The following is a 13,018-nucleotide window of genomic DNA, read 5'->3' on the forward strand; positions in this document are numbered from 1 at the left end:
CATACCAAGTGAATGGAAAACGTGAATTTCTCAATATGAGAAATATGAGGTTAATCTTTTGTTTTTCTCAGGTTTGCTTTTTTTTTTTTTGCATTTAGCTGCAACTATTTTGCAACTTCCACCAATGAAATAGAATCACTAAGAAAGAAAAAAAATACATGAAAGTGCCTGTAAGAAGCTGATCTTCTTTGTGTACTGAAATCCATCTCAGACATGCTGCTGCTGCCAGATGTGCATATGTTTAGCTGTAGTAGAAGTAGTGTGGATTAGGCTCAGCCCTATGGATTTGGATTTCTCTTTAGAAAAAGACCAGAGGGTTGTGAGTATGGCATATTGAATAGGAAGTACTACTAGAGAGCTTTAGTTCTCATCTGAGGAGCTGCTTTACTGCAGGGTGAACAAATTTATGTATTTCAGTATGCCAGTGAGTCAGCTTCGTTCTTTGAAACCAGGTGCCTGAGGTTTTCTATGGTTTGGAAAGATATGTGTACCCTAAATATTGTTCTTTGTGGCACCAAAATACAGAATGAGGGCTTCTACTTCAGCTGTATGGCATTGAAGAACGCAATAAAAGAGCTTGTAGGTCGGGGCCAATGCATGAATACAGCTCTGGGAATGTGGGAAACGGAAGATGTTATTGTAGTTTAGTGTGAGAATCTTCATGCCAGCTCTTCTGTGGCAACCCTCAATGCACTTATCCATCAGGATCGTTAAAGAAAAAAGCTCCATTTGTTATAGTGATATAGCTACATTTCCCCAATACAGTTTGTCAGGAGCTGAATGGAAGACATTCATGTATGAACCACTCTGTTCTTTCAGGTCCTGCCTTGCTGCTCACAAGTGACAACATCAAACAGCGGCTGGGTTCTGCTGCACTGGATAGGTACGTGCCACCTGTATGATGTGTGGGGAAAATGCAGAAAGGTACCCTGCAAATATACAGTGTTTGGGAACAAAACCTTCTGTTTTAACATACAGTGTACCTGTCTGATCAAGGTGTTTGAGACAATGGTGTTTCAAGAGCCTTTGGTTCAAATGTGGGTTATTTTTTTTATTTTTCCCCATAGTTACTTTCTCACTTGTGCAATCAGACAAGCTGAGTTAGCCTAAGGGTGGTGAGGCACTGGAACAGGTTGCCCAAGGAGGCTGTGGATGCCCCATCCCTGCAGGCATTCAAGGCCAGGCTGGATGTGGCTCTGGGCAGCCTGGGCTGCTGGTTGGCGACCTGCACACAGCAGGGGATTGGAACTGGATGAGCACTGTGCTCCTTTGCAACCCAGGTCATTTTATGATTCTATGTCATGGAAGCCTTACTGAAGCACTGCATCCTCTTTTCTCTGTGTGCATATTGAGTGGTATAAATAACAAAGAAATCAACATGCACGAGCCTGGAAATGAAGGCAGGGGGGGAATGTTAGGAAACAGACTGAGCAAGCAAGAGATGCAAGGTTCTGATCCTCTTCAGATGCTGTGCTTGACGTGCAGGACTTCACTCTGGCAGGAGCTGTGGCCTGAAAGAAGTTTGTTTTCTCTGTCCCCAGTATCCATGAGTACCGACTGACGAGCTGGCTGGGCCAGCAGGAGGACATCCACCGCATCGTCCTCTACCAGGCAGACAGCACCCTCACTCCATGGACTCAACGCTGCATCAGACAGGCTGACTGCATCTTGATAGTAGGGCTGGGAGACCAGGAGCCCACTGTTGGAGAGGTGTGGAACAGCTTCTTTCCGTGTTTGCACTGTTAGCAGTCAAGAGCGAAAAAAATGTTGTTTCACACAAGTGAATTTCTGGGGATTTAATACCCAATGAAGCATTAATAATGGATTTCTTGGGAATATTTCATTATAAGTAGAGGAATTAAATGAGAATTTTCTGAAATGACAAGCATTATACAAAAATATTTCCAGCGGAGTTCCAAAGAATCATTTTGGTCAATGGTAAATCAAAAACAAATCGCATTGAAGCAATGTGGCATTCATGTTTCTGTCCAGAATTTCTCTGCAGGATCTCCAGATAAGGAGATAAAATCTTCTTTGGTACATTTAATGGTGTATGTGTAGGGAAAGCTATATGTGAATTGTGTTGTATTTCATTACAGACTGTAAGCCTTTTTTTTTTTTTTTTTTTTCCTACCACCTATTTTTATCCTTAATATTTTATTGCTAAAGTTTGTTGATCAGGCACAAATTCTACAGGAACTGGGGGGGGAAAAATAGGACTATTAAGATTGTGAAGTGCTGAGTCTGACCTCCAAAGAGCCTGGGTCTGTTCCCATCTGCAGCGTTCTTTTGTGTCTGGTGTTGGTTCTTTGTCAGCATGGGGGAGGCAGGAAGCACAGTAATGGGAGCTCACCATTAGATGTCTGAAGCAAAAATTAAGAAGGGCAAGGAGAAAAAAGCGGTCTGATTGGATGTTTAAAAAAAAAAAACAAAGCATACTGAAAGCTTTCAGGCTCAGGTATGACTTGAGAAGCAATTTCATTCTGTGTAACAGCATGCACCTGTGCTGTGCTTTTAATGGTGTGTGTTCTAGATAAAAATCACTGTTTTACATTCAGATTTAAATCCTTGTCCAATTTTAGAGTTCTCTTTGCCACATAAGCCCACAGCTATCAGCGTGGTTGACTAAATCCATCTTGTTTGAGGTTCTCAGTGTGCACAGCAATCGGCACGTACAGATCAGGTGTCAGGCATGTATTTGCACGTGCATATATGTATTCCAAAACAGAACATCTCATTAAGTTAATAACGGAGCAGTATGTTCCTGATACCTCCATTCCTTTGGTGCATATAATTTCCTGTAGCTGGAGAAGATGCTGGAGAACACAGCGGTCCGAGCCCAGAAGCAGCTGATTCTGCTCCATAAGGAGGATGGACCTCTTCCTTCCCGAACTGTGGAATGGCTCAATATGAGGAGCTGGTGTTCTGCACATCTTCATATCCACTGCCCACGAAGAGTGTTTTCCAAAAGAAGCTTGCCAAAGCTGGTGAGATATCTGATTTGGTGGTTGGGCTGCAGTACTCGTGATCCATCTTTCAAACGTTATCTGACACGGTGTTGTTACAGGATGTTCTTATTTGCAGCTCAGTGTTACATTGCTGCTGTTCTCTTAAATCTATCGGGCTTTCCATGTTTATCAGTACTTTTAAATCTTTCATCAAGAAAGAGAAATATCTTTATAGAAAATACTGCACTACTGTGAATTTCTTTCATCTTAAGCCAAATTACGGGAGATGCAGTTGATTATGAGGCCTGTTTGAACAGTACATAACCCCCCCTTTTTTTTTTTTTTTTTTTGGTATGTTAACACGGGCTATAAGACATTCTTTTAGAATGGCTTTTAGCACAATCATTGTGTTCCTCCCTTCTGCAGATAGAGATGTATGAACGTGTGTTCCAGAAGCCATCGGACCGCCACTCGGACTTCTCTCGCCTGGCTCGTGTTCTGACTGGAAATGCCATTGCCCTGGTCCTTGGTGGTGGGGGAGCCAGGTAGGTCCCAGAATGTTCTCTGGTGTCTGCTGCCAGAGGTCTCAGCCTGCTGCTGTGTGTCCTGTGGCGTGTCCTGGGCACGTGGATGCATTGCTGTAGAGTCCTAGAGCACCACTGTTGCGGAGTTGTGATTAGATCAGAACTGCACTGTTCTGTAAATAACATTCTGGAGAGAGGCTGAGGAGATGCTTTTCTTATGCAAACGTAACTGGGTGGATTTTTGTTTGGAGATTACTGTGGATTTTGTGGATTTCTGTGAGGCCCCATCTGGAGTATTGTGTCCAGGTCTGGAGCCCCCAGTACAAGAAAGGCAGAGAGCTGTTGGAGAGGGTCCAGAGGAGCCACGAAGATGAGCAGGGGGCTGCAGCACCTCCCCTACAAAGACAGGCTGAGGGAGCTGGGCTTGTTCAGCCTGGAGAAGAGAAGGCTGCGGGGTGACCTCAGTGCAGCCTTCAGTACCAAAAGGGAGCCTACAAACAGGAGGGGAATCAATTCTTTGAAAGGGGAGATAACAGCAGGACAAGGGGAAATGGTTTGAAGTTGAGGGAGGGAAGATTGAGGTTGGATCTCAGGGGGAAGTTCTTTTCTATGAGAGTGGTGAGGTGCTGGAACAGCTGCCCACAGAGGCTGTGGATCCCCGTCCATCCCTGGAGGTGTTCAAGGCCAGATTGGGTGGGGCCCTGGGCAGCCTGGGCTGCTATGAAATGTGGAGGTTGGTGGTCCTGCATGTGGCAGGGGGTTGGAGCTTCGTGATCCTTGAGGTCCCTTCCAACCCTGGCCATTCTGTGATTCTGTGAACACAAATAGGAATGTCAGTGTTTGGTACTGTTTGTTATGAGCCCTCTCATACGTGGGGCTTAATGTCAGGAGATGATGAGGGTAAATGTGACTCTTCTTTCTTATGTTGGCCTCCACTATGGGTTTTTCCCAATAGATTCTTGCATTACAATGTGGCTGACGAGTTTTCCAAAGCCCTCAAAGCTTTTCAAAGTTTAGACAGCCAGAGGAATTAAATTCTCTGATGAGAGAATGTTCTCTTCTTTAAAATGACGTGATACCCCAGGTACCTGTATGCTTCTCACACCCTGCCTCCCAGAAAGTGTGCATGTCTGCAGACACAAGGCTAGGGCATGTGCTGAACACTCCTGATAGGATTCCAGCGGAGTTACAAGCGAGCTTTGGAAATGCACTATTACCAATGTTTTTCTTTGGAATTCCTTTCAACTTTGAAACTTTTCCGTTGAGAAAGATGTAGAATTTAGTATTCAAGAGGGCACCAACTTCATTATCTTCATCAACATGTTCTTGCCCTTCTTTAAAACAGTGCTTTGAAATACTGCTCTCAAATACAAGTATGAATATATAGGTTACATATTGTCTGTTGATCCAGATTCATGGAGATACCACATTTTTGTCTTGGGACCACCATGTGCTTGGGGAGGGAATATTCCCTGTAAGTAAAGGTTAGAACTCCTTTGTGACAGCTTGTTCTGATTAGTCACTCGATGCTGAGACAGCCAGTGCTTCGCTTTGGCTGTTTCTTCGAGTGTCTGTAAAGAAGCCTTTATCCTGCCTGCTTTCTCAGTTTCTTCACCTAAGATGATGATTTCGGTATTTCATTTCTGAGATAAACACTATCCTGTGGAGGCACAAAATAAAGCAGAGGAAGGGAGCTTGTACTTAATCTGTATATCTCAGGAGATTTCTTATCAACTGATATAAAACACTTGGTTTCTTGTGGGTTTTTTTTGGTTGCGTTGCTTTGTTTTGTTACTACCTGAGATCTCTCTTTACTGAAGCCTATGCTGTGCTAAAATACATGTACTTGTGTATTTCTGGCAGCACGTTTTGCTTATTCCTTTCCTTTCTTCCTTCTGTAAATACTGCTCTAGTTTTTGCCAAACTAATTTTTTTTGTTGTTCTACTGCTTAATTTGCAAGCTACCACCTGCTGGTTTTCAAGAGCAGAGGTAAGAAAGAGCAGACTTGTTAGAGCCTGTTTGTTGGTCCTGTGTTGTCTTCTTCCCCAAAACTGAAGCACTGCACAGCTGCTGTGTTTAGCTTTGCTGGATGCAGTCACCCATTCAACAACGTGCTCACGTCTCATCAGCCATTAATTTGTCCATCTCTGCATCTATGCAGTGTGGAAGACTGTAAGAGGATAAAATGGCAGATAGTGGATAAATATGATACTTCCTTCTTTCTCTAAAATCTTTTTTTACATTTCATGGCCCAAAGAGCTTTTTCTGAGAGCTCATGCTGATGGCACGTGGATGGTGGGAGCATTGTGTTTCTCGACAGAAAGGTGCTTGCATGCTATTTCTGTAGCTAGATTGTCATCAAAATTGTGATTGGATGAAAGACTCTGATTTTTGTTGTTGTTGTTGTTTAATTTGTTTTCCAAGGGAGAGTACAGTCCAGACTCTTGGGAAAGGATGCAGTTATTCTGAGCTCTGTACAGATCTGCCTTTGAAAGCTTTGCAGGCCAAAGTTCTGAGATCGCCTTCACTACTGACAAGAAAGCTACAAGAGATTGTGCATTGGGTACTGGAAATCATCCTCTGCTTACGGCCTGTTGAGTGGCCAGCATGATGAGTGGCTGCCAGACTCCTGCTGCTCAGTGTGGCCCTTGGGCAGCACTCTACTTGAAGTTACCTCTTGCACTGCTCTGGAAGCACGAGTCAGACTGGGCTGAGAAACAGCACAGGGCGCTGCTGATGCTGTGAGAGGTGCTGTGCCCTGTGGCTCCAGTAATATCAATTATTTAGTTGTTATTTCTGGAATGTTTGTCTGTATCCCAATGACAGTCAGTTCGGGAGGTTTTACCGAAGCAGCTTCCTAGTCATTATTTTTGGTTTGTCATGACAAAAGGCACGTAGGAACTGAGGGTTTTCTTTCTCTTGTGAAGTTAAAAATACAACCAATCAAAGTGATACACTTCTGAAATTATAGTGTTTTGCTATAGTCAAGTGCTAACTTAATTTCAGTTAGAATCGCCGAGGAGTTTGGGGGAAGGAAAAGAGATTTGAGTTTAGAAAAATAATACCTTTGAAATGCAGTTGGGAGAATAATGACACAGCAAACCCTGCAATAAAGGCACGAACCTCCCATACGTCATTGTCGTGAACTTCAGCCATCCCACACACAGCCCACCCTTCCTTTGGTTTTCCGTAGTTGTCTTAGCAGAGCTGTTGGAAAACTTAAATTTACAGGCAGTAAATACTTAATAGAGAAGTATCTGAGAGTCCCTGGGGCTGTGGAGAAAAACAATTGGTCGTGATGTTGCAGAAGGCTGACTGACACAGTGATGACAAGCCTTGTTGTTGATTATACTGTCATTCTTGTAGGAGTTCATTTGCTCCGATGTGCCGATTCTGCGTAGATTAGGAAAATAGAAAGCATTCAACGCATTTGTTTGGGTATTTTGATGAGTGCTGTACAATACAAACACACAATGTGCATCAGAGACGCTGCAAGCACTTTCTTGCCTTTTCTGGGTGCTGTGCCTGAAGTGATGAGCTGCATGCTGGTGCTGGGTGCTGCTGCCTTCCCCTACCTGCACACGTGTGCAGCCCGTGTCCCACTGCTGTCCTGGCTCCACAGTGCTCTGCTTCTCCATTCCTCCCAGCCCTTTCCTTCAGGTAGGGGATGGCAGCCTCTCCCGAAAGCTGCTGCTCTGCTGCTAAAGGTGTTTCTAGGTATTTATTTCATCAAGGCATCTCTTCTCTTTTCCCTACTCAGTTTTCTCCCCAGCACAAGAAAGACTCAGAGCTCTTGGAGTGGGTCCAGAGGAGGCCACTGAAATGGTCAGAGGGCTGGAGCAGCTCTCCTGTGAGGAAAGGCTGAGGGAACTGGGCTTGTTTAGCTTGGAGAAGAGAAGGCTGAGGGGAGAACTGATTGTGGCCTTCCAGTGCTTGAAGAGAGCAGATAAACAGGAGGGGCAATGGGCTGTTTGTGAGGGTGGGTGGTGATAGGACAAGGGGGAATGGTTTTAAGGTGAGACAGGGGAGGTTTAGGTTGGATATTAGGAGGAAGTTTTTCCCCCAGAGGGTGGTGAGGCACTGGAACAGGTTGCCCAAGGAGGCTGTGGATGCCCCATCCCTGCAGGCATTCAAGGCCAGGCTGGATGTGGCTCTGGGCAGCCTGGGCTGCTGGTTGGCGACCTGCACGCAGCAGGGGGTTGGAACTGGATGAGCACTGTGGGCCTTTGCAACCCAGGCCATTCTCGATTGTATGATTTTACCTCTGTTCTTGAGAAATAGATTTCCCCTCCCCCCACACTGCTTGTTCTCACCTACTCTAATGGTTTGACTAATTGCTGCCTTTTCATTTTGGGCAGTTGGCCTATTTAATCAACTTCTTCTTTCTGCCTTCTTTATTTTCAGTGCTGGTCCTCTGGAACAGGAGGATAAAAGCAGCCCAGGAGAAGCACATTACACGTTCCTTATTATGGACTTGCTTGTGTCTGAACCTGCTTCTTCCTCATCTGCTGCTCTGTGTCCCCAAGGCACTGAGTGCCCAGACCCCATGCTTTTGGAGGCCAGGTGCTGCCTGGTGCTGAGCCTCCCTTGGGTCTCTGTACTCCTTAGAGTCGGATTTGTCTTCCAGTTCAGGGACTTTAGCCACTGATCCAAAGCCAGAGAGAGTGCCCAAGTGGCAAATCTCATCATCCTTTTGCTCTGAGAAACCACATTTTCCTTCTGTACCCTCAGTGCCTGATTCCAAGATCCCAGACTCTACAAAGAATAAAATCAGGAGGCTTTACTGTCTCTGCATTTCTCACGTTTGGCTGCTACTCTGTTTCACTCAGAACTGTGCACGCTCTTTAGCAACAGGGATCTACTGCCCAGAGAGGCTGTGGATCCCCGTCCAACCCTGGAGGTGTTCAAGGCCAGGTTGGATGGGGCCCTGGGCAGCCTGGGCTGGTATGAAATGTGGAGGTTGGTGGCCCTGCATGTGGCAGGGGTGTTGGAATTTCATGGTCCTTGAGGTCCCTTCCAACCTGGGCCATTCTGTGATTCTGTGGACTGCTGAATTTTGCTCCATAGCCCACAAAAGCAGATAGAAGTGTTGTCAGTTAGTTCCCAAGCTTGGTGGGCCTTGTTGGGCACAATAGAAGTGAAGACTTCTGAGTGCAAAGCAGTGGTGGAGCTGTTAGGTACATCCCAGCCTTCAGGATGTGCTGAAATGTCTGCTGTGATGGGGGAAGCCTGGAGTTGGAGGTGATGTACATATAGTGAAGTGCAGTCCTTAGGGTTGGGTGGTTTGCTTACAAAATGTAGACAGCACTCAGTGACTTCTTCACTGTGGTGCAGGTGATGGCAGCAGTGTGGTTATTAATGATGGTTTCAGACAGGAACAGTGTCTTCAGAGGAGACTGCATCAAGTTTTATGGTGCAGGTGCTTTGGATGCAGTTCCAGCAGTTAAGGAAGATTAATTCTTATTCCTTAGCTAAGACTGATAATTGATGATAGGAAGCTCCTTAGTTGGGTCAGTGGAAGGAATATGTGTGTGGAAATTCTTCAATACCAACACTGCAGAATGCAGCACTGGAAGAGGAGATGTGAGCTCACAAGATCGATGTCTGTGCCTCAGACAGGAGCTGGAGTTGCCTTTTGGAACAGTCCTTCCTGACCACGAGCACCCAGATGGTGAATGTGTGCCTGGGGAGTGATGGGAGGCAGAGGGGAAGGATTTACTGCCTGAGTTCAGAAACCGTCTCCAGAGATGTGTGCTGAAAACACAGTTACAGAGAGCACAGAGGGGTGCTTTCCTCTATGGGATCTTAAGCATGTTTAATATAGTGGTTACGGAGGGACGAAGGAAAATCCCACGGGCATTTCCTTGGCTCCCAGCGTTCCTCATATACATCAGAATACAGAAAATACTTTTCAGAGCCTTTGCTGGGTTCAAAACTTTACATAAATGGAGACTAGTGGGAGCATCCCTGGGTGTGAGGCACACAGGGATTGAAGGAACCCAAATGTGTTGGTATCCCCGCGTCCTCCTGTTGCAGAATAGAAATACTGTTCATCTTACCTTGATTAATAACGTCTCCTCCAAGCTTCCATTCCTATCTAGGTCCCCTCATCCTTTCTCTTTCCTTTGTTAGTCTGTAAGTGTGTTTCCTGTTCAGACATTCCCAAGCCCTGAGATTAACATGTTCTTTGCATCCTATAATTCCTGCTTGTTTGCCTTATATCTGCTCTTCTTTTCCTCTCCCAGGATTTAATTTCAAATCCTCTCTCAAAGGAGCTATTAAAAAAAGAAAGAGAGAAAGAAGAAATACTTTGCCAACTGCTGCTCCCATACTGGGACATGTCCTTATTTGTCATCAACAGGCACTGCTCAGCTTTGGAGTAATTCCCCCTGGATCACGCAGTGTGCTTTGGGACTGCACTGCCTTTTGCAAAGAGATTATTGATGTCAGTGCTTGGGGTTGCACTCGCTGCTTTCTAAATGCAGGCGTGCCCTGCATTTGTCATCCATCACACAGTTTTTAGAATTCACAGTAAACGAAGGGCCGACAGCTTGAGAAATATATAAAAATGCTATTCCCACTCTTGGAAATATTAAAATAATATATCCTGATGAAAAGAATTGTTCTGAAGGAGGTTATGAAACAAAATTGCTGATGATAAAATCATTTGTTCTTCATTCTGACCTTGGTTAGGATGATTCCAGAAAGCACCAACAGCATCTGGTGCTCACGGTGCTGTGAATTACTGCAGCCGTGGAGGGCAGTCGCTGCAGCATGGAACAGGGATTTGCTCTGCTTTGCTCAGCCTGTGACCCAGGTTAGACTTGGGCAAATGCCTGAAGTGCTTGTGGTGTGCTATAAAACAAGGCTGCTGCATCTCAGCACAGGTCATACTCTATAAAATGCTCTGGAGCACTTGTAGAAGAAGTTTAAACCGTTATCACTATGAAATTTGGGGGCGTTAAGAGGGTGTTGTGCTCCCTGAATGTGCATTCAGCAGTGAGCTGAATGCGCCTGGGGAATTTGCTTGAAACCTGACATCCAACCCAATTATTATGATTAAGTTAATAATTAATTAACTCTTTATTCCAGTGGTTTAGGAGCATCCAGGCTGTTGGTAATCCTGTGTGTGGTGTCTGCTTACAGAGCCAAAGTCCGTGTGTTCCCCAGGGCTGCTGAGGTTTGAGGGCACCCTCGCCTGGTTTGGCTGCAAGGAGCCTGAGAGTCCCCAGGAAATCCATTGTGATGCCACTGCTAAATGAAACTGAAATATGAAAGAGGCCCGAAAAATGTTTCTCTTCTTCTTTTAAACCAAAGAATGAAACTGAGGCTTTTGCAGCATTTACAGTCTGTTAGCGACCAGTAATGATTATGAAGCAAGCTTTCCATAGTAGAGAAGTGTCAGAATGATCTGAAAGAGGCTGACTGTGCTTCATGTCAGGAAAAGAGCTGAATGCTTGAGATATCCTTCCCCTAATTCCCTTTCTTCAAAGTAATCCCTTTGTATACTGAGCCCAACCTCAGCCTTCTGGTATTTGCAAGGGCAGGAAGTTAGAGACTCTGGGTTAATCCCCACAGCTTTTGCATTTGTCAGCCCACAGCTCCTGCTCTCCTTCAGGCACAGCCAGCTCACTGCCATGGGGTATGTTTGGTGGAAGGGAAGCTCTCTGATAACCTGCAGTATGCTTGCGTGCTCCTCGCTAGATGTCTGTATCTCAGAGCTGTGATTGTTCTTTATTGTATCCCTCTTTCAAGCTCAGATGGATGTATGGGGCTTTAGAGCCCGTCAGGGCTGGAGAAGTGGCCTTATGCCCTGTGTTTGCACTCCTGTGGTGTGCAGAGGATCCGTTGCCATGTCTGAGTGAGCCACACCAAAAAATGAAAACTGAATTCCGGTGTCAGCCACGCGGTGAGGTGCCCGGATTCCCAGAGTCGTTCAAACAGCAGATGTGGTTCCAGGGGGATGGCTGGGGGCTGAAGTAGCGGTGAAGAATTTCAAGTCTTTATCCTTAAAGATAAAATTACACCTGGGGGTTCTGTTGGTGCTATTTCCTATAGTCTGATGGGGGATGATAAGGAGTCTAGGGTCTTCCTTGGAAACAAAGACGGTAACTTAGATTTGGATTCCTAATTTGCGTCTGACCCAGATCAGCCCTGGAGTGCATTGCTTGAGCAAACAAAGCCCAACTCCTAAAAATAAAGCAGTGAGATTAGTATTTGCCTTAGCTAAGAAAATCTCAGGAGATGTGGTCATGGACTGAAGCCTTCAGGCCTTCTGTTTGCAGATGCTTGGGTAATGAACTGCAGAGTAATTGCTCCTAAGAGGCTCTGCTTCAGTCTCTTTAGGGATGATGCATCTCGTGCATTGCCAAGTGCATCGTTTTGAAATTCTGTCTAAAGTTTGATCTGAAGTTAGTGTGCAGGGGGGAACAAGGTTGGGAGCAGAAGAAATTGGAGTTTCACCATGAGGAGGTGGTTGCAAAAGCTTCGCTTGGGGCAGCTGCTGCGAAGGATTGTGTTGGGATGAGGACCAGGTAATGAGGCTTATTTCTATTGAGTCAGCTTAGAAGTAGGACTTCATTCTTAAATGTTACCCTCAATGGAAACTTCCTGGGAAGTGTGCGAGGAGCTCAGCAGGAGCTGTGGTTTCTGTCACCACTTTGAGCTGAAAGCACTGTGATTCTGCAGGCAAGAGTATGATGCTGGGCAGCCTTGTGGTTGGGGAACCTAGGACATAGTGCTGTTGGAAAGGTACACGAGTGTTTAGATTGCCCAGCTTGTTTGTGGTGTTGCACTGCAGAAGATTACGGGTGCATATTGGAGGTGGTACACCTTCACCAAGCAGAAGACTTGCTTTGTTTCTCAGTCTGGAATGGAAGCCCTGTGGGAATCTGAGCTGCTTGCTCTCCTGTCTGTACCTGCAGTGCAGGTCGGGGCAGCACGATCACTTCTGCAGCTTCACCACTCTGTAGTCGTGCTCAGAAAATGACAGTTCTGCGTGCCCGTGGAACTACGTTACGTGTTGTTGGTGAGAAAGAATATTGGTGCACCATCTCTGTTAAGCACTGATCGTATTTTCTTCAGCCCCCTGACCTGAGCGTGGAGAACAGCTTGTATTCCTACAGACAGCGTGCTCTGAAATGTCCTGCTGCATTTGCTGCCTTTGTCAGTGGGTTGTATCTAATGGCAGCTCTGGCAGCAGACACAGAGCAGACACATCACTGCTCTTGAAAGAATTTTTCTTTTATCAGTTGAGCTCTGGCTTCCATGCAGCAGAGTTGCATGCCAGCAGCATCTCCCCAGGAGATGAAAGCAGGGGCTTGTTTCAGGAGCAGGAATTTTGCTGCAAGAGCTCTTGCCAGAAGGATTGTGTTCTGATTGCCTTGCTGTCTTGTTCAACAGAGATGTCTTCAGCCCCCAAATTCTCTCCTTGCTTTGTGATAGTTTATTTGTAATTATTAACGGAAAAGAAGAAGGGGTGCTTGGAATTTAGGAAGCATGGGTCACCTTTTGAAGGCTTCTTAAGCTCATTTAGAATGAGTTTG

General features: G+C 45.6%; 1 protein-coding gene across 1 annotated transcript in view; it reads left to right on the forward strand.

Annotated features, from left to right (window-relative positions):
- Window positions 1-13,018, forward strand: part of PNPLA7 (patatin like domain 7, lysophospholipase) — a 116,993-nt gene that overhangs the window by 68,528 nt on the left and 35,447 nt on the right. Inside the window, exons 23-26 of the mRNA XM_085239727.1 lie at window positions 820-883; window positions 1,542-1,710; window positions 2,805-2,987; window positions 3,375-3,493. Coding sequence (XP_085095853.1) covers window positions 820-883; window positions 1,542-1,710; window positions 2,805-2,987; window positions 3,375-3,493 — 535 coding nt within the window. The remainder of the gene's footprint in view (window positions 1-819; window positions 884-1,541; window positions 1,711-2,804; window positions 2,988-3,374; window positions 3,494-13,018) is intronic.

Source organism: Meleagris gallopavo, chromosome 19 (genome assembly GCF_905368555.1).
Source record: "Meleagris gallopavo chromosome 19, MGAL_WU_HG_1.1, whole genome shotgun sequence".
Classification (NCBI taxonomy): Eukaryota; Metazoa; Chordata; class Aves; order Galliformes; family Phasianidae; genus Meleagris; species Meleagris gallopavo.